Below are 25,477 nucleotides of genomic sequence, written 5' to 3'. Positions count from 1 at the left end.
CGGCGCCCAGCTCCCTTGCTGGACGCCAGGAACACCGCCCACAGGGGCCCAGTCGGCCTTCACCTCAAAGGTCAAAGTCACAATCTAGACAGGGACCCCCACGAGGGGGGTGGGGGCCAGCACCTGGTGCGGTTTGCAGAGATCCCGCCCTGCCCTGGCTCCTGAAGGCTCACATCCAGCCTGTCGGCGCGGCCAGGCCAGGAAGCAGCCAGCAGGGCCAGAGAGGCTGCAAGCGCCCGAGGCCACAGGCCTGTCCACACGGCGGCAGAGGCGGAGGGTGGCTGAGACCTCTGGGCTGCCAGGAGCTCGGGGCCGGAAGGGACACGGAGCCCAGGCCACGCGTCAGTTTCTTTATTGAGGCGCCCCGACCCCGCAGTGGGGCAGCGTGCGTCCCACCCGGCCCGCAGACGAGGGTTCTGCAGCGCCGCCAAGCGGCTACTCGGGGGTCCTGCTCCGGCTCTTGGGGGACCAGATGCTGGACAAGCGGAACCGGGGCTTCTTCCTCTGCTCCTCGCCGCTCCTCTGCAGGTCTGGGGGCGGACACAGGGGCCTCGCTCGCCCACCTGGAGGCCGGCTCCCCACGGCCTCCCACCCGCGGGGCCTCCCGGGCCCCAGCAGAGCCCACCCGCCGCCCTCAGGGGTCGCGCCGACCGCATGCCTGGAGAGCACCCGCCGGGCTGGGCGCGTCTGGGGGACGAGGCCTCCCCTTGCCCCGACCACGGGGCCCCTCAAGCCCCGGGTACTCACTCCCTCTCGGTGAGCCTTCCTGACCCCACGCCTCTGCCGCCCTGCAGGCCGGCCCGCCCCCCCCCCCCCCCCGGGCCCCGCCCCCGCCCCCCCCCCCCCCCCGGGCCCCGCCCCCCCCCCCGCCCCGGGCCCCGCCCCCGCCCCGGCCCCCGCCCCCGCCCCGGGCCCCGCCCCCGCCCCGCGCCCCGCCCCCGCCCCCGCCCCGGGCCCCGCCCCCACCCCGGCCCCGGCCCCGGCCCCGCCCCCACAGGCCCCGCCCCCTGCGCCGGAGCCCCCGGTCACCCAGCTTCTGGATCATGCTCCGCAGCACCTCGTCCTCCTCCTGCTCCCTGAAACGGAGCGGCCGTGAGGGCACGCGGCGGCAGGGGTGCGGCGCCCTCACGCCGCCTGCCCGCGGGCCACACTACGGAACCACCCTCTCCTGCCCTGCGCAAGTCCCCGCCTCTCGGCCCGGCAGGACCCGGGACAGTAGCCCGGGACCAGAAGGGCCGGGGTGCACCAGGGGCTTCACTAGGGGAGACCCTGGGAGCCGGGCTGCCTGGCAGGGCCCACCCTCCGCCTCGGGCCCCCCCTGCGAAATGCACAGGGTGGGTCTCCTCCGGCTGATCGGAAGGGGAGGTCCTGAGCTCCCCTCACCCGGACCCCCTACACCTGGAACCCCCCCCAGAACCCCCTCACCTGGACCCCCCTGGGCCCTCTCACCTAAGCCGGTCCTCATCCAGGAAGTCAATGATGTCGCTGCGGTTGTTGACCGTGTCCACGTACTGGTCCAGCAGATCCTGCTCCCGCTGCCGGTCCTGGGGGGACTTCAGACCCTCTGCGGAGACAGCTGGCATCAGCGGAGCCCTGTTGTCCCCACCCTGCTCAGGGACGCGGTGTCCCCATTCCCCAAGGGTCAGGATCCTCCCGCGGCAGAGAAGGGGGGTCCCCGGGGCATGAGTGAACAGCGCCTGAACGGGAGGCGGGCGCTACGGGCCCCTCCTGGCTGTCAGCCACGCACACAACACCGCCCGCCCGCCTGTCCCAGACACGGCGGGCTCGCGGCACTATGGCAAGTGGGGGCAGGCCTGCCAGGACCCGAGCCCCAGCCCAGCACTCAGCCGCAGGAACCACGACGCCAACAGACTCGTCAGCTGCTCCCAGCACGCCCTGCACAACCCTCACCACCACCGAAGGAGAGGGTGCTAGAATCGCCCCCACTTTCCAGGAATGAAACCCAAGCACAGAGAGGCTGAGGGTCTCGGCCAGGCAGCCAGCCGGGGGCCCGGGGAAGCCCACCCCGGAGCCCCGCAGCCCCGCCCCGCGCCACTGGCTGGACGCACCCGGCTTGGCCATCAGCTGGCGCAGCTCCCCCTCGAGGTCCAGCTGCTGCTCCTCCAGGCGCTGGTCCCTGGCCCTGCAGAGGGGGCGTGGCTGTGAGCCAGCCACCCGCAAGCACACCCACAAGCACACCTGTGTGGACGCCCGTGTACGTGCACGGAGAAGGCCCCTCCAGGGGGCCACGGCCAGACACTCACTTGTACATCAGTTCCGACTCCAGCCTCAACAGCAGCTGCTTCTCGTGGACGAGCCGGAACCAGTCCACCATGAGGGCATCCTCCGAGTCATCTACGGAGAGGCGTGGGCTGGGCGTGGGCGGGCCAAGGGGCCCAGGGCCACGCTGGTCAAAGCCAGGTCAGGGTGCTGGGTGGCGAGGGAGAAGGGGGCCCGACACGGGGTGTGGGGGGCGCTCACCCCCCTCGGCCGCTCGCAGCCGCTTCTCCAGCTCCACGCCCCGGAGCTCCAGGGCGTCCAGCTGCCTCTCAATGTCCTGCACTTGCCGCTGGATCTCGGGCGGCATGTAGTCGGGGTGTAGCTGGGGATGGGCGGGTGGTGAGAGGCGGGGGCGGCCGCGGGCCCCAGGGCTGAGCTTCTCACCTACCCCTACCCCAGCCCACTCACCGTGACTGGGGAGGTTGCCGACTTGGCAGGCAGAGCGGCTACACCGGCGGGGCCTGGCGGCCTCCCTGGGGAAGGGGCAGCACAAGCCTCTTCAGGCACCAGGCCCAGCGTGACCCAGACGCAGTCTGCAGTGGGGGCCACCCAGCCCTGCCCCCCGGGACACCCTGGCAGCCTGGTATGCCTGCCATGCCCAACAGCCCCTGCTGGTGCCCGAAGAGCGCGAGCTGGCAGACACATCCCAGGAGACCCCGTGCTCATCCGGGCCCTGCCCTCCTCCAGGTCGGCAGCAAGGACGCCCTGCCAGCACCCCAGCCACCCTTCCCACAAGACGCCGGAAGCAGAGGCCCCGTGGCTGCCAGGGTGACTCAGCCTCCAGGAGGCAGGCGGGGCCTCGATCCCGTCTCGCTGTCCCTTCACGTGGGAGACCCTCCAGACCTCCAGCCCCACCTCAGACGCGCGGAGCCCGGGCACGTCCAGCTGTGCTCGCCTCTGCTGGCACTGGAGGCTTGTCTCCCTCCATTCTAGGCTTCACGAGCTCTTACGCATCCTCCAAAGCCCCAGGGGGCATGTTCTCCAAAGGGCCCCAAGCAGGAACGTGGTATGCCCTGGACTCACCTGGTTTGCCTTGCGGAGGACCTTTCTCCTCCTCCTTCTGGCTCCGGGCAGGGCCTTCCTTCCTCGACGGTTCAAGCTGCAGCCAGTCGCCAGAAACATCCAGGCTGGCTGGGACGGCCAGCTTCCTGAGAGGGGATGCGGACGCAGACGCGGCTGCCCCTGGTGGGGACGAGCCAAGTGTCAGGCCTGTAGGCCCATGCCCTCCCCCTCCTGCCTTCCTGAGCTGGGCCCCCTTGGAGGGGCGCCCACACGGGTGTCAGGCCACAATCCACGTCTGCCCGGCTGGCCACGTCCACAGGAGGGGAAGGGGACAGAAGGCTGGCCCTTGAGGGCACAGGGGACCTGCTTGGGGCGGCAGAGCGTGGCTGCGAGCAGACGCGCAGTCACGCCTCACACACGCATGCCCGCCCGCCAGGACCACCGGCTGCTCTGCCCCTGAGGAAAGGGCCCGCTAGGCCAGGGCTGCCTGCGGAGGAGGGTTGAGGGCCTCTGGCCGGCAGTACCTGGGAGGCTGGCCCCGGGGTTGGCCGTGCCCGGCGTCCTGTCCACCCGCACAGAGGTCAGCGTGATCCGGATGCCCCCCTTGGAGCTCCCGGACGCCTTCCCAGCTGCATCACCTGCCCTCGGCTCTCCCAGGACCTGAGGTTCCTTTGGCTCCGGGACCCTGGGCAGAGAGGCAGGAGGTCAGCGGAGGGAGACAGGCCTCCCGCACCCTGTGCCGACCAGCCTGGGGTCCGCGTGCTGCTCTCGGCCCCGATGGTCTCACCTGGAGCACAGACGCGGGTGCTCAGGTGCAAGCGTGTGCTCAGGTGCCCGGAGCGTGTATGAGGATGGGTCCCCTGCGGCTCACAGGGAGGCCGCCCCGCACCGCGGACCTGCAGCGGCCCTCTCCCTCCCCGCCCCTCTCTCTGCCAAGCCTGCAGTGAGTGGGGGTCCCGGGTCAGCACTGGGGGGACGCACCGCGGGTGCTCTCATTCCCCGGGGCCTCCAGGCTGGTTCAGTGAGGATCCGACGGTCCTGGTGGACCCTCCCTGGAGCCGCCTGACCCCCCGAGTCCAGTGGCCCGAGGGCACATGGCCTGTCCCCGCAGGCTCCTGCTTCCACAGCTGACCCGCACGGGCTGCCGTGTGGCCGGCCTGAGAAGCGCCTGCTGGGTGCCTGCCCGGTGCCCACCCTGGCCGCAGGCGGGGGAGGCTCGGCGCCCCAGGGTCCCGCCGCACGCACCTGTCTGCAGGGCTCTTCTCCACGGGCTTCAGGCGGGCCCTCCACCCTGCCGGCTGGTCCTCCGGGCTACCCTGGGGGCTGGCGCCCGGGCCTGGGTGGGAGCAAGCGGTCTGCTGGGAAAGGCCGCCCTTCCTGCTCCTCCCACCGCCCCCACTTCGGGCGCTCCCACAGCCAGCCTGGCCCCTGGGAAGGGGCGCTCCCTATGGGAGCTCCTGGGAAGGACGCCCCCCTGTGCTGTGTGCCTGGGGGGTCCCTGCCCGCTTCTGCTGCCAAACAGGGTGCGTGAGCCCCGGGGACTCCGTGCGGGTGTGGGGTGACTGCAGGCCTCCTTGGCTCCGGGCAGAGTGGCCTTCCGGCCGGGAACTCAGCCACGAAAGAGTGGGAAGGATGCTTTGGATCCTGCGTCCTCTGAGCCGCCCAGTGACCCCACGGGTGCCCTCAGGGGCAGCCCCGGTGCCAAGAAAAAGCCGAGTGTGCAGTCCTGGAGCACAAGGCCAGGGCAGTCGGGGGCATCCGGGCCTTCAGACAGCAGGCCCCGAGGCCGGTTCCGGGCAGTGACGAGGGATGCACGGACCGGGGGCGCACACCCCCCGGGAGGGGATGGACCAGGGGTGCACACCCCCCCGGAGGGGGATGGACCAGGGGTGCACACCCCCGGGAGGGGGACCCTGGCAGAGCGCCGTCACTACGGGGCGGCAGGGCTGTGGGGCTGGGCCAGTGGGTGACAGCCCCTGAGACTGGCCCCAGGAGCCGGGCTGTGAAACAGGACCACGGGCTGGGAACAGCGGCCACAACACGGCGGCAGGCTGGGCGCGAGGACCCCGGGGACCCCGCCACCCCCACAGCCCAGCCCGTGCCCCGCCCACACTGGGGGCTCTTACCCTTGGCCAGCGGGGCCTCTGGCTTCAGCCTGGAGCCAGCACCGGCCCCGACGGCCCCTGAGGAGGCAGCTGGGCCCTTCTTGGCCTCCTGGGATGGCCATGAGGCGCTGCCCACACCCGGGGCCGGGGGAGGCCCCGTCCTCGTAGGGGAGCTGAGGGTCTGTGGGGACGCCGGCTGTGGTGCCCTGGCTGGCGGACTGGCTCCGGGCCCCCCAGATCTGGGACGGGAGCTGGGAGCAGGGGTGGCGGCGGTGGGGGCCCTGTGGGGGGGCACAGGTGTCAGCAGGGGTGGGAGCCCCCTCAACCCCCAGGCAGTAGGCAGCCCCTCATCTCCCTGAGATGCTTCCCAAGGCCCACCCTCCTGAGGGCCGCGGGTGTGGGCATCACGTCTGGCCTTGGCACTCCCTCCTGTGAGCTCTGGGGTCGGCTGGCACTGAACACCCCCCGAGGCACCACACGCAGGGCGTGGGCAGCACCCAGACCTCCCTCCCTGGCCCTCCGGCCCACCCGGAGCAGCTGGACTGCAGGGCAGAGTCTACGCTCCGTCCTGAGTGACATGCACGAGGCCCGCCCACAGCCACTGCATCCCTGGGGGCGCACTCGCGCAGGAAGTGGGGCCCCAGGCCGCTCAGGCAAACAAGTTCTCTCCCCCGGTCCCCCAAGACTGGGCTCCCCACAGGGGGCACCCTGGGGGCGCTCACGCGGCCTCGGCCCCCGAGAGCTCCGCACCCCGGGGGCGCTCACGCGGCCTCGGCCCCCGAGAGCTCTGGACACCCCTCAGTGCTGCAGGGGCAGGGGTCTGCCTGCCCATGCCCGCCCTGGGAGGCCCTGGCCCTCGCCGGCGTCAGCAGCTCCGAGCCAGGAGCGCCCCCGATGGGAGGGACAGCTCTGCAGTGGCTGCAGCCTTGTCACCGGCCTGGCGTGGACCCTCCAGTGTGTACTGGCGCCATGGGGACCCCCCTCATCCCCCCAGGGGCTCAGGGCGTGACCTTATTTGGAAACAGGCTCTTTGCAGGTGAGATCAAGCTACGACTTGCTCATCCTGGACGGGGTGCGGGGGGGGCCCTGACGTCAAAGACAAGAGGGAAAGGAGAGGAGGAGAGGACAGGTGGACAGACAGGAGCCCGTGAAGACAGCAGAGACAAGCCGGGGCCACGGGCGCCCCCAAGAGCCGGACGAGGCGAGAGCCCCCGCAAGCCTGCGTTGGGGTGCAGCCCTGCCCACCTCTGGTGCTCGTTCCCAGGGCCTCCAGCTCTGTGAAGGAACAAGGCCTGCAGCTGCAGCCGCCCGGGCCCCGCTTGCCAGCAGCCCCAGGATGCGAGCGCGGAGACCCGCCTCTACCCACAACCCCGCAGGCCTGGGTCCCGCGCGCTGAAGACACTGGGCCATGCTCAGCCCCGCTGACGCTCAGACCACCAGTGGCCCTGGCCCCTCATCTGTGCATGGCGTCCTCATGTGGACTGAGCGTGGGCAGCCCCCCTGCACACACACGGCTGGCTGTACAGGGCCAGCCATGGCCCCCGCCTAAGGCCACCAGGCCCTCCTCAGTCCCCACACCCCCCGGTTGGGAAACAGGCCGGGGATGGGCAGCCCCGGTGCCACATGCCAGGCAGGTCCGAAGCCCCGAGCGCCTCCCCAGCTGCCCCGACCCCACCGGGCCCCAGGCCCCTCCTGCACCCACCTGCTGGGCGCCCCGAGCTCTGGGAGGGCCTTGCGGAGGAAGCTCAGCGCCTGCTCCCTGCGGCCGTCCATGGAGGGCGCATCTGCAGCGGGCGGGCCAGGGCTGGGGGCAGCTCCGGGGGTCTGGAAGAACCGCTCCCGAGCCTGCTGGGTCTTAGAGGATGACGGGGTCCAGGCCGGGGTGCTTCCTGGCACTGGAGATGCCGGCCTAGAACTGAGTTTGGTCTGGGGGGCTGTGACTCGGGGTGTGGCCCAGCCTTGCGGTGTGGCTGGGCAAGGGTCCGGGGCACACGGGGTCCCGGTGGGCCGGGGTCTGCCTGCTGGCGACGGCCATACCGTCAGGGAGCTGCTGGTCACATGAGTTCCGGCTTCACCCGCTGCGGGGCCCGCCATGAGCCTGGGCGCAGCTGGGCTCCTCACGGGGACTCGGGATGAAACGGGGGCTGGCGGGTCGGCTGAAGCTGGAGCGGAACCTCTGGCAGACGCGCTGCCTGCCGTGGGGTCCCAGCCGGGCGGCCTGGCCTTTGGCCCCGCGTCTCTCTGTCCGCTCACCTCCCGCGTCTTCCTCAGGCCTCCAGGGGTCTCCGAGTCCCCGGACATGGCCCCAGGCCGCTTGGAGGCCGGGCTGGGCAACGTGGGGCTGGCAGAGGTGGTTTCGGGGTGGTGGCTGGAGCAGACGAAGACGCCGGGCTCTCCTGTGGCCCTGCAGGCCCCCGAGTACAGCGTGCTGGGGCACTGCTTACACCTGGGGGGCGGGGAAGGCTGCAGCCACATGCGCGTTCATTCCTTCCTCCCAGAGCACACGCATGTGCGTCCCGTGTCCCCTTGTGCGGCTGGCGAGTCACGCAACAAACACCCCATCCCCCAATCACTGTGAGGCCGTCTCGCCCAAGGCCCTCATTAGGGGTGCAGACACCCTGGGAAGGGCCCATACCCATCAGCACGCACACAGATGCACACGCACGAGCACGCCCACGGGGCGCGCGCACACGCCCACAGGCCCACCTGAAGCAGCCGCGGTGGTACAGCCTCCCGTCCGCCAGGTGGCGCTGCATGAGGTGCACGTGCTGCCCACAGACGCCGCAGCTGCTGCTGAGGGAGCCCCCCGCGGCCTGGCCCTGGGGGGTGGGCGCCGCTGAGCTGCCTGCGCCACCCCCCACCTGCAGCCCGCCCAGCTGTCCAGGGGCCGGAAGATCCCAGTTTGCCGACCGAGGCCCCGGAGCAGGCTCACGCCTGGACTCGTTCAAGGTCTCCAGCCTGGCCCAAGGGGAGGGAGGCTGGGGGCTGATGCTGGGGGGCCCCGAGGACCAGGACAGGTTCCAACACCTCCCGCTCCCACCCCAAGGTGCAGAAATGCAACCCAATTCCAGCGCCCCAGGCGGGGAAGCCTGGAGTGGCCACCACACCCTGTCCCGTGTGCACCTCATCTTGCAGGGCTGGCCTGGGAGCAAAGGACACACCGCGCGTCCTCCGGGCCCGCCGGGCGGGGGAGGGGCTGAGGCGAAGCAGCTGCTTGCCGCCCGCCGGGCCTGCAGGGCCTCCCTGGCCTCCATGCGCCCCTCTGTGCGGTGCCATCACACCCCCACCATCACACAGCATTGAGGGAGCTCGGGGGCCAGTCTAGGGGGCAGCTGGGGCCACGTCTGAGTCCTGAGGGGCCTCCCCATCCTGGGCACACTCAGGGCCCAGAGCCCTGCTCGGGGAAAGCTGGCGGAGAACCCGTGAACCACAGCGAGAGGCTGGGCACTTACAGCCTTCTGCGGGGGACCCTCCGTGCCCCCATCGCTCCGCTGGACCGTGCGGTTTGTGCTGGCTGGAGACAGTGGCTGTCCCCGGGCCGGGCTGGGTGTGAGTTGGGACGGGGCCTTCTTTCCAGACGGCTCCTCACTGGCATCGGACTGCGGCCTTTTGACACCGGCCGTGCGCTCAGCTGGCATGAGACGCAGGGTCAGGGCCCAGGCCCCACGTGCTGGCTCCGAGAGTCCAGCCTCCCCCTCCCCACCCAGTGTGGGTTACCTGGAGGTGCCAGTGCCAGCGTGGGAGCCGGGGTGGGGGGTGTGGGCAGGGGCGGGGGGGGCGTGGCCCCAACCACTTCTACTTGAAACAGGGCCTGGACTCCCCCGCTCCCCTGCCTCCCCCATCCCCTGCCCTCCCCTCAATCCCGTCCCCCCCATCCTCTCCCATCCCAGAGAGCCCTGCTCTGTGGGCAGGGAATAGGGACTTTCTGTTCCCCCACCAAGTGGGGCTCTAGGGCAGGCTGGCCCTGAGCCCAGAGTGATCCGGGGATTTCTGAGCAGGGTGAGGCGAGGCGTGGTGGGAGGTGGTGGGGGGGGCTGCTGCACAAAGCAGCTGGAGTGGCGTCTCCCGCCAGCCCCTCCCCTGCCCAGCCTGCTCCCAGCCTCGCCCTGCGGGGCCAGCTGACCCCCTGCCCAGCCTGCCCCCAGCCTCGCCCTGCGGGGCCAGCTGACTGTCAGCACCCAACGGGGGGCCTCTGTGTCAGGCCTGAGAGCCTAGTGGGTCCAGCCATGCCTCCCGAGGCGAGAGCTGTGGGCACAGACCCCCGGGGTGCAGACAGGCAGACCCCGGCCCGGAGGGGCACGGGGGAGCTGGGTGCGTCTGCCAGCGGACAGGGAGGGCCGCGGGGGCCTGGCGGGGCGGGCGCTCACCGGGGGCGCCCCTCTGGAAGTAGTTGTAGTACTGGGACACGTAGGTCAGGATGCTCAGCCGGTCGGGGACCTTCAGAGCCACCATGTCCTCGGCGTCCAGCAGGGCCGGGATGCCCAGCTGCTCCTCCGCCACGCGGAAGGCCTGAGGGAGGGCGGGGGTCAGCAGGGGGGCCAGGAGACCCCACCCTTCTCTGGCCAGACCACCAGCTACCCCTGGAGGAGGGGGACGGGCCCGAGGCAGCAGAGCCGCCTGGAGCCCAGAAAGGTCAGGTTCTGGCTTGTGGTCTGCTCAGCCTGCGTGGGCTCCCTGGCCTCAGTTTACCTGTCTGTACAATGAGGATCACACCCCAATGACAGGGTTGAAGGAGCCAGGGGCTGGTCCAGGCCCTGATGCTCAGGGACTCCAGCCCATCACCGTGGACGCCCCTCAACGGTCCCCCACCCCCGAATCTGTGTGCCCCTGGCTGACACAGGCCTTACAGGTCAGGGGGCAGCTTTCTCCATGGGAGAAGCCCTCCCCAGGCCAACCGGGACCTGTGTCTTAGGCCAAAGCCGGGGGCAGCAGGAAGGGCACCGGCAGGAGGGGCTCCCCACTGGCCGCGGCCTGTGCGTCTCCCCGCCCCGCCTCGGGCGGCCTCCCCTGCCCGCACTGCTTTCCTCCTCTAAACTACCACGACTCCCCCAATCTCTGTGCATCCAATAGGCTCCTGGGCCCGCAGACCTGCAGCCCCCCAGCAGTGACGGCCCCTCCACACCAGATACAGAAGCCTCCCACCGCCTCTAACTCCTTCAAAACACAGGCGGGATCTGGCTCCTCCGGCTGGCCCCCTGCCCGGCACGGACCCTGTGGCACCAGGGGCGGCTCCCAGCACAACAGCCTTCAGAGAAGAAGCCAGGTTCTCCCCACACCCCGGGGCTGCTGGCCGCTCCAGGCTCCTCCCTCTGCTCCAGCCTCCCCTCCAGCTCTGTTCCAGCCTCCTCTTTCTGTTCCAGCCTCCCCCTCCGTCCCTGCCGACCCCGCCTGCTGTCTCCCACAAGCAGGGCGCCCTCCAGCCCCGGAGCCTCACCTCTGCAGCCCCCGTCCCGGCCTCATCCAGGGAGGCACCCCCGTCCCCTCACCACACCTTGCACCTGCGCCTGTTCCCTGCGGCACCCGCACACACGCCCTCCGTGCTCAGGTGGTCTAACCACCGTCACGGTGCGCGTGTCCCATTCCAAGCCGTGCACGCATGGCTGGGGAGGGTCTGAAACGTGGTCAGAGCCACTGAGGAACTGAAAACGCCATTTCATTTCATCTCGATTAAGTCACGTTTAAATCCCCGTTGCTCGCGCCGAGCGGCGGCTGCACCCGGGCCGGGCCCGCGAGGGAGCGCCATGAGCACGGGCCAGTGCCCTGGCATCAGCGGGCGGTCAGGAGCTCGCTGATCAGCAGAGACGCTGAGGCTGGTCCGTGGTGGGAGGGCCAGGCAGCAGTGGATGCTATTAGCCTGGGAGCAGGCCCATCCCAGGACCCCCGGGGGCCCCGCCCCACCCACTCCCCCTGCTCCGCCACGGGCGGGAAGGAGGGTCCGGGAAGAGGGACTGGGCGGACCTGCCGGCAAGATCAGGGGCAGCTCTGGGAGCCGGGGGCGCCCCGCACAGGCTGGCCCTTCCCCTGACCGCCTGCGGGCAGCAGCCACTCTGAAGCAACCCCTGGGGACGTTGCCCCAAGAGGGTCCCTGGGACATGGGCCGGGGAGGCATGAGTGGGCACTCACCAGCTTGTTGTTCTCGTAAATGTTTTCCTTCCTGAGAGCATCGAAGTTTCTGGAAAATAGGAACACTGGTGTTCAAAGTAGCTCAGGGTCCAAGAAAGGAGGAGCCAGAAGGGCTTGGGGGGAAGGGGGAAACCGAGGCCGGGGTGGGGGCAGGGAAGGGAGCAGGTCACATGGCGGCCGCGAGGAGGGCAGGGCTCTGGCCCGGGAGGCCGTCCAGCACCTGCACTGACCTGGGCTCCGCGGCCCACACGGGCCCCCAGCTGCAACCGTGACCTCTCGCCCTGTGGAGGCTGCGCCCGATCACCGCGCCGCCCGTTAAGTGTGGCTGGAAGCAGGCCCCGGGCGGCAGAGTGATCAGCCTGGCCAGGCCCCCACTCAGGGAGGGCGGCCCCCTGGCAGGGAGCTGGGGGTTCCCAAGAGGCAGCGTCCCAGAGCGAGTAGCTCCACGGACGGAGGTGCGCACAGCCCGGTGGTCAGGGCAGGCTGGGCCCCGCGCCAGCTCCGGGCTCCTCTCGCTCCCTGTGTGAGTCCAGCGCCGCCCGCGAGCGCTGCTGTCCTCGGCTCCATACAAACACCGCCCCACTCACAGACAGGGACGTGGGAGAGAGGCTCCGTAAGTGCCCAAGGCCACACAGCAGGACGACAGGGCCAGAGCAGGGTCGAGGCCCCAGAGTCCTGGCGTTTGAGGTTGCCCAGCTGTCCTCCTAAGTGGGCAGACCCTCCAGGCTGAGAATGTCAGAGAGCCCCCACACCCACCGCGACCCCGCACTTTGCCGCCAGTGCGCAGGGGCCCCAGGCCTGGCCTGGAGAGGCCGGAGCACAGAGATCACTCCAGAAGGGGAGAAGCATTGCACCAGCTCCAGGCCGGGCCTAGGACTCCGCGCAGTACCGCACGGCACCTCTTGGACGACGGTCCAAGCCAAAGACTCAGCCGGGCCCCAGTAGGCAGCTGGCCCAGGCCTGGACGCTCAGCTGGGTGACCCGACGCCTATGGGTGGCCTGGTCACATACGAGTCTGTTTGGCTGTCCACGTGCTGGGCGGCAGCCTCGCCACTTTGAGGTGAACTGCTCTGGAAGCCTCGGGGCACAGGAGAGAGCTGAGGGCTGCACCCCAGAGCTGCCCGACCCGGGCAGGGCCCTCTTCTCTTGGGGCCCCACCTAAGACGGCAACTGTAGCTGCTCACGGCCATCTCGAAGCTGGGGAGGTCACAGAGAGGAGACCCTGCAGCCACCTGGCCAGGGAGTCCCTGGCTCCCAGCCCTGACTGTGCACTGACCCCCTGACCCCTGACATCCTGGGGAGGCCTGGTACACAGATGAGGAAACTGAGGCCGGCCCTGGGCCACACGTCGAGGGGGTCGGCCACGGGCTTCCGGGCTTCCGCTGCCCTGCCCGGCTCCTCGGGACCCTCCAGTCTCTGCCTGGACCCCCACCTCGCAGGTAACCAGTCCCAGATGTGAGACCACCCAGGAGAACAGAGGTGCTTTGTGCCGGGGATAGGGCGGCTGGCAGACCTGTCTGCAGGGACAAATGATGGCAGGGCAGGAAGGGGGGCGTGGCGCCTGGCCTCCCCTCCCACTCAGTCCGTGGCCGGAGGACTGGCTGGGCTCCCGGCCAGGCTGGCCCTTCTGACCTCAGCATCTGGGGGCTCAGGAGTCCCCCTCCCGGCGGCTGCCCCCAGCCACCCCTTTGAAAGCCCAATCTCTTCTCCAGACCTGCCCTGGGTCACTGACCAAACTGGCCACGTCCTCAGCAAGATGCTCGATGCCGCAGGGCAGGATAACAAGGTCTGTTTTGTCTCCAAACAAGCAGAAGAAGGAAGCCCTCTGCCCCCTGTGTGGGCCTCGGTCCACCCGGGGGGCTGCAGCGGCTCCGTCCTGCGAGGTGGGGGGCAGCCAGCTGCCCACAGGACCCTGTCCGCCTGCAGACCCAGAGTGAGCGTCTCAGAACCCAGGGCAAGCTGGGGCACCCACGACTCGGGGCCAGCCCCGCTGAGCAGGCTCGTGTGTGCCAGCAGAGGGTGCAGAACCGCCCTTCCACTCAAGTTCCAGGCCACCACCCTCAGCACCAAAGCCAAGCTGCCTCCCAGGCTCCCTGGCTGGGCCGGACCACCCCGGCCAGTCCCACAGACCATGCCCCGCCCAGACCCGGCTCTCTCCAAACTCCCTGTCTCCTGCCTCCGGGCCTCGGCCCACGCTGCTCCCTGCATCCAGAGCGTGCCTTCTCCCGGAGCCTGAGCTCATGGCCCCCTCAGCAGGGGGTTCGGCCGGCATCAACCTGGTCCAGCGGGGTGGCGGAAACGCCAGAGTCAGAGGGGCCTTGCAAACCCTTTCAGAGAGCGCCAAGGAGCGCCCGCCCCAGGCCACCAGCCTCCTCCCAGCAGGCGAATCCCCGGTGGGATGGGCTGAATTATTCCCCCCCCACAAGGGGCTGTTTGGAGCCCTAACCCCCACGACCTCAGGACATGACCCTGATGGGAAGCAGGGACTTCACAGAGAGAATCAAGCTAAGTCAGCGGGGGCCCTAGCCCCAAACGCCTGGCGTCCTTCTAAACGGGAAACGTGGACGAAGAGAGGCCCAGAGTGGAGGCTCGCAGAGCAGACCGCATCCACGTGTCTAGGGCGGAGGCCCAGAGGGAACCAGCCTCGCGGACACCCGCCCGGGGCTCCTGGACAGGCCGGTGGGACGGCTTCCTTCTGTACCTCAGCCGCCCGTTTGCAGGACCTTGCCCAGCAGGCCCTGCGGGCTGATCCCTTGGTCTGACTCAGGGAGGCCCATCACCAGCTCGTGTTTCAGTTCAAGGCCTCGAGGGGTCAGAACCTGCACACCTGTGGGCGGGACCCAGAGCACCCCCCTCCCAGGTGAATCAGACGTGTTCCCGGACTTCCCCATCAGCGCACTGCTTAGGGCTCTGTGCTTCCCCTCTGGGGGTGGGGCACGGGTTTGATCCCTGGTTGGGGAAATCAGATACCACAAGCCACTTGTTGTGGCCAAAAATAAAATAACCATAGTAACGATAAAATCATGGATGTTCTGTTACGACTCCAAGGCACCTGCCTGGGGTCAGCACACAGCTGGTGCTCCACAAACGCTGCTGACAGCTCCTCTGTGCGGTGCTCGCTGAGTGAGGGGCCCCTGTGGCATCTGTTCACTGCTGCAACGCTGGCTGAATGAATGAACTCACTGGGTCTGCGTGCCCTGCCCTGGCCGGCGCCCAGCCTGGCACAGTGCCCGGGCACGCACAGCCCCTGCCCCCCACGGCCACAGCTGAGCAGGGCTGCTGACCTCCAACGCCCCGGGGGCTCTTGGGAGTGTGTCCCCCTTCCAAATTCCTGGAGGGCTGACCTCACACTGTTTATTTCCTGGAACTGAAAGCAGCTGCGTGGGGGTGGGCTCTGGGGCTGGGGCTGGGGGTGGAGAATGCCAGAAGCAGAGCCTTTTTTCCAGGTGCCCCCAGCACATCTGGGGTTAATCCCACAGGGAAGGGGAGCAGAGAGGGGGACAGACGGACAGACAGGCTGAGGCACAGACGGAAGGACACACAGGCACCAAAGCACCGAGAGAGGAGACAGGAGAGGCCACGGGGCAGAGGGGAGTGCGGGGCGGGGGGAGCTGGTCTGGGGCCAGAGACGCCAAGGCAGACACCCCGGAAGAGGCCGGGGGAGGGCGGGCAGAGCTGGGGGGCTGGGGCGAAGAGGCAGCCAGGGCGAGGCAGGGAGGGGTCCCCACGCGCGGGGCTGGCCCCAGGATGCCCCCCCGCTTGCTGTCCGGCTGCAGGCCTCCCCCAGGCCAGAGCAGACTGACCCCCACCTGAGCAGGCCCAGCCAAGAGGGGCCAGCCTGGGGCTCCTGCAGCGGCTGACAGGGGGTCGGGCGGGGGTTCGGACCAGAGCCTTTTCCCACAGGTGTTCTGGAGAGCCGGCCGGAAGGCGACAACAGGGCTGGGCTACAGCTCTGAGGCCATAGCCAGGGCCTGGTCCCCATGTGGCTTCCTGCTGACCACAAAGCCAGCGCGGGCGCGGGGTCGGGGGAGGCCATCCCATGCCCGGGCCTGGCCCCTCTTTCCTGGCCCAGTAATTAGCTCTTGAGTGGGGGCCTCTGGGACTGGGCCTCCTGACCCCCATGACTGGTGAGTCTCCCGGAGCAGCCAGGGAGCACCCCCACCACCACCCTTGCTTCTGGCCCAGCCTGATAGGAGCTGCAGGGAAAGGTCAGGTCACCCCCCCACGGTGCCCTGCTCCCTGCCTCCTGACCCCTCCAGGGCTCCACAAGGCAGAGGCTCCAGCGGCCCGCCCACCCGCCCGAAAGGCCCTGGAGAAGGAAGCCCTGCCTCTGGGAAGGGCTCCCGCCCTGGCTCCATGCCCGCCCGCCTTCCTCCCGGCCTCCTGGAGTCTTGGTCCCTCCAGGTCCAGCCCCACAGGTTTACTGCCCGGAGGCGGAACGGGCATGTTTACTTTGAGCCATTTCTGAGCTCAAAGGCTGCTGGGCAGGTGTGGCGTCACTAGGGAAGCAGACCCTGCAGGCAGGCACCTCCGGGCCCACCTGTGACACCTACAGCTGCAGGGTGGGCTCGGTAGGCAGGCTGGGGGCAGGCACAGCCCTCAGGGTGAGCCTGTCTCCCCACCCGCAGCACGCACTGCACACCGGCCAGCCTGCGGGCGACCAGCGCAGGGCACACGGGACCCCCCGGTACTGCTGGGCAGAGCCGCCGTGAGGACCCAGCAGCAGGCAGCCGGAGCCCCGCTGGCGGGCTCAGCGCCCGCTCCCCCAGGGCTGCGCTCCTCTGCTGGGCGCCAGGAGCAGACAGGCGGCAGGAAGGCCTGAGAGGAGATACAGGGAAGGCCTTCGGGTGAAAAGCTAGGAGAGGCCGAGACAGGATGTCCGCTTTCCTGCTGCCGGGGGTCTTCACAGGATGGGGGGAGGGGGCGTCTCACCCAGGTCTGACCAGGAGGACAGCCATCCTGCCAAGTTCCCACGTGCTTCCTCCCCATCCTGCACCACTCAGAGCTTCTTGGGGAGGCCACCCCCTTGGCCAGAGGCGTGGCCAGAGCCAGAGGTGGCAGAGGGGTGCTTAGGGCACAGACAGAGGCCCGTGACGCACTTGGGCCCACACTCATGGGATCCCAGCACTTAGTATCTGTGGCGTCCCTTCCAGGCCCGCGCCACACACAGGAGCCTGATGCACCGCCCACGGCTGCCGTGACACGCATCCGCAGACAGGGCGGCTGGGAGCAACAGACGTTCACTCCCTTCCACGCTGGAGATGGGAACTCCAACATCAAGGCGCCGGCAGGGCTGAGCTCCCTGCGGAAGCTCCGCGTCCCTCTGGCCTCCTGTGGCCCTCCCCGGCTGCAGCCACGTGCTTCCACCCTGCCTCTGTGGCCACGGGCTGCCTCTGCCCTCATCTGCTCCTCCCAGGCGCCTGCAGAGCCCTCACCGGGCAGCAACAGTCTCGCCTGCTGGGCCCCAAGCACCAGCCACATCTGTTGACCTCCAGCTGCGTGCTGTTAGCTACTAACCTCCTGGCACGTGCCAGATACTGTCCCAGGCACTGGGGACACAGCAATGCATAAAGCGGACACCCCCCACCCCCTGGAGCTGGAAGTCCGTGGGGGCAGGTGACGGGCACCAAGCCAGCAGGAAGGGGCTTCGCCATCCCGCACGCAGGGCGAGGCCTCCTCCTCCCCCAGCAGCCCTGCCCCACCCTTACCACCTCCTGGAGCTGCCTGGAGCCTCTGTCCACGTGCCTGTCTCTACATCACTCCCTGCCTGAGGCAGGGGCCAAGGCCACCTTGCACAGCACACAGTGCTGAGTATACAGCAGGCACTCAGTAACGGCTATCGGAGCTGCTGCATGACACCAGCTTGCGCCAGGACGCAGACACACCCACATGTGCACGCCTGTGCTCACCTGTGGGCAGTGCATGCTGGGAAAGGCTTGCGCGCGCGCACACGCGCACACACACACACACACACACACAAAGGCCTCCAACCCCAACTCAGCTGAGAACAGTCGGGCACTCCTGGGGCTCGGAAAGGCCCCAAATTTCCAGTTACACCCATGTGGTGTCCTGAGGCTGCGGGGCTGGCAGAAGGTCGCGCCCGCTGGTGGTGTCGCCAGTGGCAGACTCCTCCCGCTGACCCTTCCAGGTTTCCTGGGCTCAGTCACCAGCCAGCCTTCCCCAGGACCCTGCCTGCCCCAGCCTCCAAGATCCCAGCCCACCCCTCAAAGCCCAGCTTCAGGTGTTCAGTGTGGAACACTCGCTGCGTCCCCAGGCCGGGGCTGGGGGCAGAGAGCATGGGCTCCACACATGCATTTCACAACCCCCGGCTGCAGGAGGAAATCCTCGCGGGCCTCTTTCTTAAGACCGGCTTCCCTCTAGAGGGCCTGGGGACAGTCCCCGGGGGTACAGCGGACATCTGGGTGCGGGGGGCGGGGGGGCACGTGCTAACCCTGGTTCTGCTCTGTCCCAAGCAAGGATGCCTCCTCCCTGGGCCTTGGTCTCCAGGTCTGCAGACCCGAGGGCAGCACTTGCTGTAGGAGGTGCAGCCTCGGGCCTCTCCCATCTGCGGGCTCCCTGGAAAACCTGCTCCACCCCTCTCTGGCTCCACCCACGACTTCTTGGGAGAACTTTGAAACACCCTGCTTTCCCTGAAGGCATCTTCTGAGGACACACTTCCCGAGCCTCCATCTGACCAGCCCAGGCACCCGCCCGGGGAACTTTACTCATTGTGAATTCTCACGTTGTGGGGGCCCAGGGCCTCACGGCACAGAGCTTTGTCCCAGCCAGCTGGGTCCCAGTCAAAGAGTGCTTGCTGAGTGCGTAACAGATGGAAGGGCCAAAATGGGGACAAGGCCTGGCAGCAGGGCAGGGTCCACCTCCCAGCTTCGGCTCCGAGACGCTCCTGGGGGGACATGACCTAGTCCCCAGACCTCCCCACCGCCCAACGCTCCTGTCTCTGGCCCTATCACCCCAGGGTACTGAGGCCTAGCCAGTGGGACCTGGACCCGGGTGGTCTCAAGCCTTCGGCTCTGTTGGCTCCTCCCCTACAGTGACCCTGGGCTGCATTCCTAAAGGTGCCTAATCAGGCTCGGGGAGGGGCAGTGCCCCGCAGTCAGTCCGATCAGTAAGGGACCCTGATCTGGTGGCTAGGTCTCAGGACAGTGGGGGGTCTCAGAGGGCCCGGAAGGGCAGCTGTGCCGGCCCTTTCCCAGGGAGGCCAGCCAGGAAGGCTGGCTGTGGCCAGAGCCCAGGCCGCTGGCCTGAGTCACGGATTTACTAAGCCGGCGGGGGCGGCCGGAGGTCCTGGCTCCGGCCCAGCTCCACTTGGTGGTCGGGCAAACTGAGGCCGCGGGGGGCAGCCTGTGGAGCGTGCCGCCGGGCCGGGGGTCCTGACCGCAGCCCACTGCCCCGCGCCCGGCCCGGGCAGCCCCGCGCGGGCGGCGGCGCACTCACATGAGGTCCGGCCGGTGGCGGTGCAGGATGGCGCAGAAGGCCAGGCCGTCGCGGAACGACGTGGTCATGTCGGTGATGCTCACGTCTCGGTAGCCCTCGCACTGCTGCCGGCACCACTGCTGCAGAGCCTTGATGGCCGCCATGCGGGCGGCGGTGTCCGCCCGGCCGGCGCCGGAGCTCGGACAGCGCTTCCGGGGGGCCGCGGCCCGGCCCGAGCCCGGGGGGCGGACGAGAACCCCGATCCCGAGCGCTGGGAGGACGAGGAGCCGCGGCCGAGGAGCCCCAGGAGGACAAGAAGCCGGCGGGAACGCGGCCGGAGCCCGCCCGCCTGGCCCGGCCCCCGGCTAAGCCACGCCCCCTACCCCCAGGCCCCGCCCCCAGGCCCCACTCCTCCAGTCAGGATCTGCCCCCGGAGAGGCCCCGCCCCCGGGCCCGGCCGGGTCCCGCCCCCGCCTGGCCCTGCAAGGCTTCGGCCCGAGCAAGCCCCGCCCCACAGGCCCCGCCCTGTCCCCGCCCCCTCGCCCCTCCCCCCCGGGGTCCGGCGGAGGCGCTTCGACGCGTTCTTTCCAGCCGCCTCCCGCACCCTTCAGTCACCGAGACTGAGGCCTGACCCGGGTGCCGCCAGGCGGGCCGGCCGGTGGCCCCCACGCCTTCCCGGCGCTCAGCAGGAACGGCCCTCGCATTTCCGGCCTTTGGAAGGACTTTCCGATCCGGCCTGTCTTGCCGGCGGGCCCGTGAACCTCCCGGATACAAAGAAGAGGCGGCGGAGGCCGGGGAAGAGGCGTGGTGTCGTTGGCTGCCCTGCTGGTGGGGCGACGTCCTCCAGGAGTCTCCCTGCCCGAGACCCCTGGGGGGTCTCGGTGTTCTGGTCTGTGTCCCAGTTTTCCGCTACGAGCATCTGAGCCCCAGGTTATTAAGGAAAGGGTCCCCGTGGGGACCTCAGTTACGGGGCTGCTCCCGGCGGTCCGCGTTCTCTGGGAACCCTGTCTGTGTGCAGGAGGACAGCCAGCCAGAAACCCATCAGACATGTGCGGCGACCCCGCCCACCCGGCCGGGCCCAGGGCTTGTCCAGACAAGGCTGCGGCGGGCAAGAAAGAAGGCGTTTTCCCGATAGAGCCCCAGCAAGGGGACAGGGAGGCTTCTGTGCCCACAGAAGGAGTGGAGATGGCCTTCCCGCGCAGAGGCAACTCCTTTCTGCAACTGGGCCCAGTGCTGGTGAGCTTCCCATCATAAGGGGCAAGCAGGTACTAGACAGGGAGCACCTGTAACCTGAGCCCGTGGCGGCTGCCCTGACCTGCTGGGGTTTTCCAGATGGGGGACAAAGGGTGATGTCCTGCCAGCTCGGCTGGGCTGGTGCTTAGTGTTAGAGCCAAGTGGGTTTTCCTGACCCCAGGGCAGAATTTAGAACTGGAAAAGCCAGTGAGGCAGGGGAAGGCCAAGGCCACGAGGGGCGGTCACAGGGCTGGACGAGGCTGGGGGCTCAGAAGGAAGAGGGAGGTGGCCGGAGCGCTGACTCGTAGCAACTTAAGCTGTCCCTTGCCTGCGTGGCTACCTCTGGGGACAGTGGCGTGGCAGGCGGCATGTGTGGAGTGTCCCCTTCAGCACCTCACAGAGAGCGCGACCTTCTACCTTGGATACCCCCAGGCTGCCCATACCTCCCCGCCGCGGCCCCTCCCGTCCAGGCCACGGACACCTGGCCCCTGACCTCGGGCCCCTCCTCCACAGCCTAGGGATCCTTCCAGAAAGCCTGCTGCAGGAGCCCTTCCCTACTTGGCCCCTGGAGCACTCTGAGTGAAGTCCGGCCTCTTATCACATCTGCTGCTGCCTGGCCCCACCCTCCCACACCTGCCCTGCCCCTCTGGCCTAGAGCCTCTGCCCCAGGGCCCCCTGCACTCAGCCACTCCTGAGCCTCCCAGCCCCCAACCAGCCCCACCCACAGCCGCCGCCGTGGTCCTGCTGCTGGGGCCACAAGCCTGGGCATGACCCTCGCCTCCTGTCTTCCCCCTGCCCACATCCAGTCCAGCCGGAAGCTGACCGTTGCCACCACCTCCACAGCCATCAGCTGCTGCAAGCCTGGGTTTCTCCAGGAATCTCCTAGCCAAGCCTCTGCTCCTGGCGTGACACCTTCAGTCTCTTCTCAGTACAAAGTCTTCGACAACAGTGGGAGCCAGAACTTGCCCTCCAACTTCTCAAACCCCTCCTCCAACCCCTCCGCCCCCACTCAACAGAAAAGCACTGTCTTCAGAACGGGCCGTCCAGCCCTCACTGAGTCACCTCTCCACGTCCCTGCCCACCACCGCCCCTCAGACGCGCGCCTCTTCCTGCCTTTCCCGCTGCCTGGAGCCGTGTCTCCAGCCTCCCCGCAGGTCAGGAACTGCTGTGGCCGACGGAGGCGGTGGGTGCGCTCCGTCTCTGACTTCTCCACGGCCTGCTGGCTGCGTGGAGAGTTTACCAGATGATGGGGCTGCCGATGGAGGCGCTTGGACAGTGCAGGTCCGGCAGAAGGTCATCACTGACCAGGTTGGCCGCTGGGTAGTGAGAAACACTGGCAGGCTGGATCCAGGTGCCGGAACTTTGGGACGTGTTTGTTACAGCAGCTAGCATTCCTACCTGACTGATACACGTAACACAGACAAAGGCAAAACTGACCCCGTGACCGTGCCCCAAGGGGACCCACAGTCCCTTTAGATAGTGAACGAGGTGCCAGAGGCAGGAGATGGCTTCCTTGCGGAGGGGACATGAGAACTGAGACCTGAGGGTAAGTGGGAATTGGCTTGTCACAGAGGAAGGGGGGAGTGTCCCAGGCACAGGGACTGGCGTGCTCGGAGCTCCGCAGCAGGGACGAAGCCAGGCGAGTGCCCGAGGGGTGGAGGAGCTCCCGAGGGATGGAAGGACCCAGCTGTGGGGGTGGCTGGGGGGCTTGGGGAGGCAGCAGGGCCAGGCCGGCCCCACTCCAGCCTTTTCTAGCATGTCTACACCCATTTTCTCACCCAAAGCGGGGCCTGACCTGTTCTGCAGCTCAGGAAAATGAGGCTCTGAGGGGAGAGGGGACCACCGGGCCAGCAGACAGAGCTGAGACCTCGGAGCCCCAGCCCTGGCGTGGGGGAGGGCCGGGGGAGCCTGGGTCAGCCCGGCCGGCCTCCTGCCCGGGTGGCCACCCTGGTCCTGGGCAGGACTTCCAGGCCAGATGGCCTCAACCTCCCCACTCCTGCTTTCCAGACCTCTGGGTGAGGCTGGGCGCCCTCCCTGGGAGGAAGGCTGGCAGGCACAGTGCTGGGGACCAGGGACACTCGGGCACAGGCAGCAGGTTCGCATCCAGGAGCCTGCTGGGCCCCTAGGCAGGCTCGCGGTGGGGGACCCTGGAGTGGGGGGGTGGGGTCTGCAGACCCTTTAACCGGTAGATTGAACTGCAAGCAACAGATGTGGTCAAGGCTGACGGCCTGAGCTGGAACAAAACCGGGGGTGCCTGTCCAGACTCAGCAGAGCTGGCAGTGCCTGGAGCCTTGAGGCAGAGAGGGGAAACCAGAGCGGGAGTGAGGGGCGGGCGGAGAAAGAAGGGAAAGGCACCCACCCACAAGGCCCCTCCTGCAGGACTTCTCAGAGCCCCCGTCCCCTGCCAAGCAGCGTGACGCCCAAGGGAGCGGCCACACTGCACAGGGGTTCCCAGGCTGACCCCCGCGGCAGGGCTGTCTCGGCTGGGAGCCCGGGCTTGTGTGGAAGACACGCTCGGACCCCACCGGGCGGGCCTGGGCTGGCAGCCGCGCTCTGCACAGCTCTGCCCCATCTGTCACCCCCCTTGTCTCAGCCTCCTGAGCTTTACAGCAAGGCGGGCGGCTTGTCCCCAGCAGCACCGGGGCTGACCCGTGGAAGTGAGGGCAGCTGCGGTAGTGATCGCCGGGTGCTTCGGGGACAGCTGAGCAGAGCACCCCGAGGGGAACCAGAGCCACTTGCAAGGGTACCCAGAGGGTCACACGGACCGCAGCAGAGCATCCAAGGGGCATCCCGTCCTCCCGGTTCCCAAGGCCGTCATCAGTTCAGCTGGTGGCTCACACAGGCGGCTGTGGATGCCGGCACCCCAGGCAGGAGGGAGCTGGAAGCTGTGACACCCCATTTTAGGGGGCCACCCATTAATTAATTAGGGCCCATGAATAATGCACGCTGCCTCGCGTATATTAATAGCATATTTATACGATGTGCTATGGATGGTATATGTTCTCGTCCGAACACCTCACGAATAATTCACGACCCGCTCCTTCCCCGGGCTCCGGGCAAACCCGGCCGGTGCTTTGGCTGGGGCTCACGGTTTGCTTCCAACAGCCGAATTTTACATTTCATTATAAACGGCTTTGCTGGGCATGTCGGTAACTTTTACATTTCCATCCACTTTATTATTAATGGCTTTCCCGAGCTGTAGCAGCCCAGCGCTGCGCACAATGCATTATGAATATCTGATCCGGCATCTATAGTCCGCCATCTATCATTTATAACGGGTTACAAAAACATTATAAAACATTAACCGCACATTTATAGATCATTTTCGGCTACCACGACGGTGTGTTATAAATACATTATTAATTCTCCTCATGCCATTTATAGGAACCCCGTGTAATGGGGCCCATCCCTCTAGTCCTGTTAACAGCACGCAGGGGCTGGTGGGGGCACCGGGCAGCAGGACCAGGGCGGAAGGAAGCCGGCCCTGCCTGCAGTGATGTGTCCTTGGCGAGGCTGCAGCACCTCTCTGTTCACAGAGCAGGCCGCAAGGATGGGGCCCCTTCACTGAGCACTCCTGTGCTCACAGCCCCCAGACCCAGGCCTTGTCACATTCTATCACATGGAAGCGGGGGCTGTGGTCAGGGACACTGCGCTGGCCGTGGAGGCCTGGGGTGCTCCGAGCCACCTGCCCCTGGCTCGGGGCTAAGAGTTCAGACGCGGCTGCCCTGGCCTTGAAGGGGCCAGGCCTGGAGGACCCCGGGGGTGGAGCAGAGGCTCAGGGCGAGGGCACCCAGGCAGGGGCGGCGGGCTGATGGGGCGGCTGGGGCCCGGCGCCCCCCAGCTCCTGCTGACACGGCGCTTCCATCCCGTGGGCTCTCCCGGCCTGTGGGCGCCAGGGATGCCGACGGTGATGTGGGCCAGGGATGCCGGGCTCGAGGGCCCTTGAGAGCCCCCCAGAGACTCACCCGGGTGCGCAGAGCAGGCGGCAGTCAGCAGCTGCTTCCTCCGCCGCAGTGGTCAGTGGGGCCCAGGGCTCTGCCGCCTGGAGTCCTGCCCCAATGCCCCTGCTCCCCGCGCGTGGCACGTGGTCACTTTCTGGACGATGCCCACGGAGCCCCGTGTGTCGGCCGCACCCTCTGGGCCCCTTGAGCCCCACAGACCTCCCAGGCCAGGCTTTACACTGGGAGGGCACCGACAGGAACCCGGGGCCGCAGGCTCTCCCCCGCTGCGGCACGAGTGCCCAGGGCTGCAACTGTAGCTTAGCAAGTTGAGTCCCGCAAAACTCCACATCCTGCAAAACCCACTGGACAGCCCACCTTCTCGGAACAGCCCTTCCCAGCTCCCTGGAGCTGAGCCCCTGGTGACCTCTGGGGGCCCAGCCTGGGCCTGGACCGGGGAGAGGGCCCCGGGGTCAGCCTGTCCTCCTCAGAGCCTTAAAATGGGCCGCTTCACCTGGGAGGGAGGGGCTGGCAACCCTGGGGGAGCCCCCGCCGTAGCCCTCGCGGCCGAGACGCCTGAGATAGCCCCCTTCAGCCCCGCCAGGCCGAGCTGCATCAGGGTTCAGTTGCTCTGAGGGAGGAAAAGATGGAGTGTCCGGGCCCAGGACTCCGGGGCAGCTTGACCTCATGGGACCTGAACGACCAACAGCCTCAGTGCCTCAGCTGCAAAGCGGGGCCACGAGCCGGCCCTCCCCGGGTGAAGGCGCCGCCCTGCTGCTGGGAACCTCCGGGAGGACACCTGGGTCCTGAGCCCCCGCTGCCCACGTCTCTCTGGCCCTCTGCCTGGCTGCCTGCAGGTCAGGGTCCACCCCTTGCCAGGACCAAAAAGCGAAACCAGGAAGCGTTTGTTAATGAGGCTGTAAGAACATAGGTGAGCTCGTCACCATGGCAACGGTGCATCTGGCCCCACCCCTCTGCACCTGGTGAGGAAAGCCAGGTCCGCTGCGCCTTCTGACAGTCCTCCCCGGACAGCGAGGGGGCTGGGGGCCAGCGGGACTCCTCAGCTCACTGCCTCCCTCTGCTTGTTGAGGGGGCTGAGGCCCAGGAAGGTGCAGGAGTTACGCATCAGGGCTGGAGCCAGGGGCTCCACCCACCCCCTCAGCTCCCCACCTTCCTGACTCGCAGGAGCCCCAACCCCAGTCTGGCCCGTTTCCCAGGCCCTGTGGATCCAGCCAGGCTCCCGGACCTCGGACACCGCCCGGGCAGCTGGGCCCGCCCTGCTCAGCGGGGAGCGGCCCCGAGTCTCAACCATGCAGGGAGCGGGGTTCGGGCTGCTGCCTGCACGGGCTGCGCACAGGGGCC

At 68.3% G+C, this 25,477-nt stretch overlaps 3 protein-coding genes across 7 annotated transcripts; 1 reads left to right on the top strand and 2 right to left on the bottom strand.

The window, feature by feature from the left end:
- Window positions 1-336: 336 nt before the first annotated feature.
- MICALL2 (MICAL like 2) lies at window positions 337-25,011 on the bottom strand. 5 transcript variants are annotated; one of them, XM_060406104.1, is made up of 17 exons: window positions 24,143-25,011; window positions 11,511-11,559; window positions 9,755-9,896; window positions 8,840-9,018; window positions 8,094-8,206; window positions 7,090-7,833; window positions 5,409-5,668; window positions 4,528-4,618; window positions 3,807-3,967; window positions 3,304-3,462; window positions 2,689-2,753; window positions 2,482-2,602; window positions 2,265-2,355; window positions 2,070-2,143; window positions 1,450-1,564; window positions 1,030-1,076; window positions 337-530 (listed from the first exon to the last, which is right to left on the bottom strand). In XM_060406104.1, the coding sequence occupies exons 3-17, from the start codon at window positions 9,837-9,839 to the stop codon at window positions 436-438; spliced, it is 2,400 nt and encodes a 799-aa protein (XP_060262087.1). In that variant the 5' UTR covers window positions 9,840-9,896; window positions 11,511-11,559; window positions 24,143-25,011; the 3' UTR covers window positions 337-435. The 5 variants fall into 5 exon arrangements, with proteins under 5 accessions (XP_060262087.1, XP_060262086.1, XP_060262085.1 ...); XM_060406103.1 differs by lacking the exon at window positions 24,143-25,011 and adding an exon at window positions 18,966-19,257; XM_060406102.1 differs by lacking the exon at window positions 24,143-25,011 and adding an exon at window positions 17,962-18,877 and having other exon boundaries at window positions 1,030-1,069.
- LOC132658592 (uncharacterized) lies at window positions 11,574-15,992 on the bottom strand. The gene is made up of 2 exons (XM_060406106.1): window positions 14,567-15,992; window positions 11,574-13,786 (listed from the first exon to the last, which is right to left on the bottom strand). Exons 1-2 carry the CDS (start codon window positions 15,544-15,546, stop codon window positions 13,453-13,455), a joined length of 1,314 nt encoding a protein of 437 aa, XP_060262089.1. The 5' UTR covers window positions 15,547-15,992; the 3' UTR covers window positions 11,574-13,452.
- On the top strand, window positions 19,476-23,486 carry LOC105604880 (uncharacterized). The gene is made up of 2 exons (XM_012104899.5): window positions 19,476-20,180; window positions 20,984-23,486. Exons 1-2 carry the CDS (start codon window positions 19,992-19,994, stop codon window positions 21,422-21,424), a joined length of 630 nt encoding a protein of 209 aa, XP_011960289.2. The 5' UTR covers window positions 19,476-19,991; the 3' UTR covers window positions 21,425-23,486.
- Window positions 25,012-25,477: the final 466 nt, after the last annotated feature.

The sequence above is a fragment of the Ovis aries genome, chromosome 24 (assembly GCF_016772045.2).
Source record: "Ovis aries strain OAR_USU_Benz2616 breed Rambouillet chromosome 24, ARS-UI_Ramb_v3.0, whole genome shotgun sequence".
NCBI lineage: Eukaryota > Metazoa > Chordata > Mammalia > Artiodactyla > Bovidae > Ovis > Ovis aries.
The sequence above is the reverse complement of the archived record's forward strand: the minus strand, read 5'-3'. Positions and strand labels throughout refer to the sequence as shown.

Coding starts and splice junctions, on each gene's coding strand:
- LOC132658592 (XM_060406106.1), bottom strand. CDS start 15,546: ATGGCCTCCCCCGACCCCGCGCCCGCGCTGGCTTTGTGGTCAGCAGGA. Junction 13,787..14,566: donor CAGCTGTGTGCTGACCCCAG/GCAGGTGCCTTG, acceptor CCGCTGGACCAG/GTTGATGCCGGCCGAACCCC.
- MICALL2 (XM_042240613.1), bottom strand. CDS start 18,239: ATGAGTAAAGTTCCCCGGGCGGGTGCCTGGGCTGGTCAGATGGAGGCT. Junction 4,619..5,408: donor AGAGGCCCCGCTGGCCAAGG/GTAAGAGCCCCC, acceptor GCTCCCACCCAG/GCCCGGGCGCCAGCCCCCAG. Junction 2,603..2,688: donor CGGCAACCTCCCCAGTCACG/GTGAGTGGGCTG, acceptor GCCCATCCCCAG/CTACACCCCGACTACATGCC.
- LOC105604880 (XM_012104899.5), top strand. CDS start 19,992: ATGTGCGGCGACCCCGCCCACCCGGCCGGGCCCAGGGCTTGTCCAGAC. Junction 20,181..20,983: donor TGCAACTGGGCCCAGTGCTG/GTGAGCTTCCCA, acceptor GCCCACATCCAG/TCCAGCCGGAAGCTGACCGT.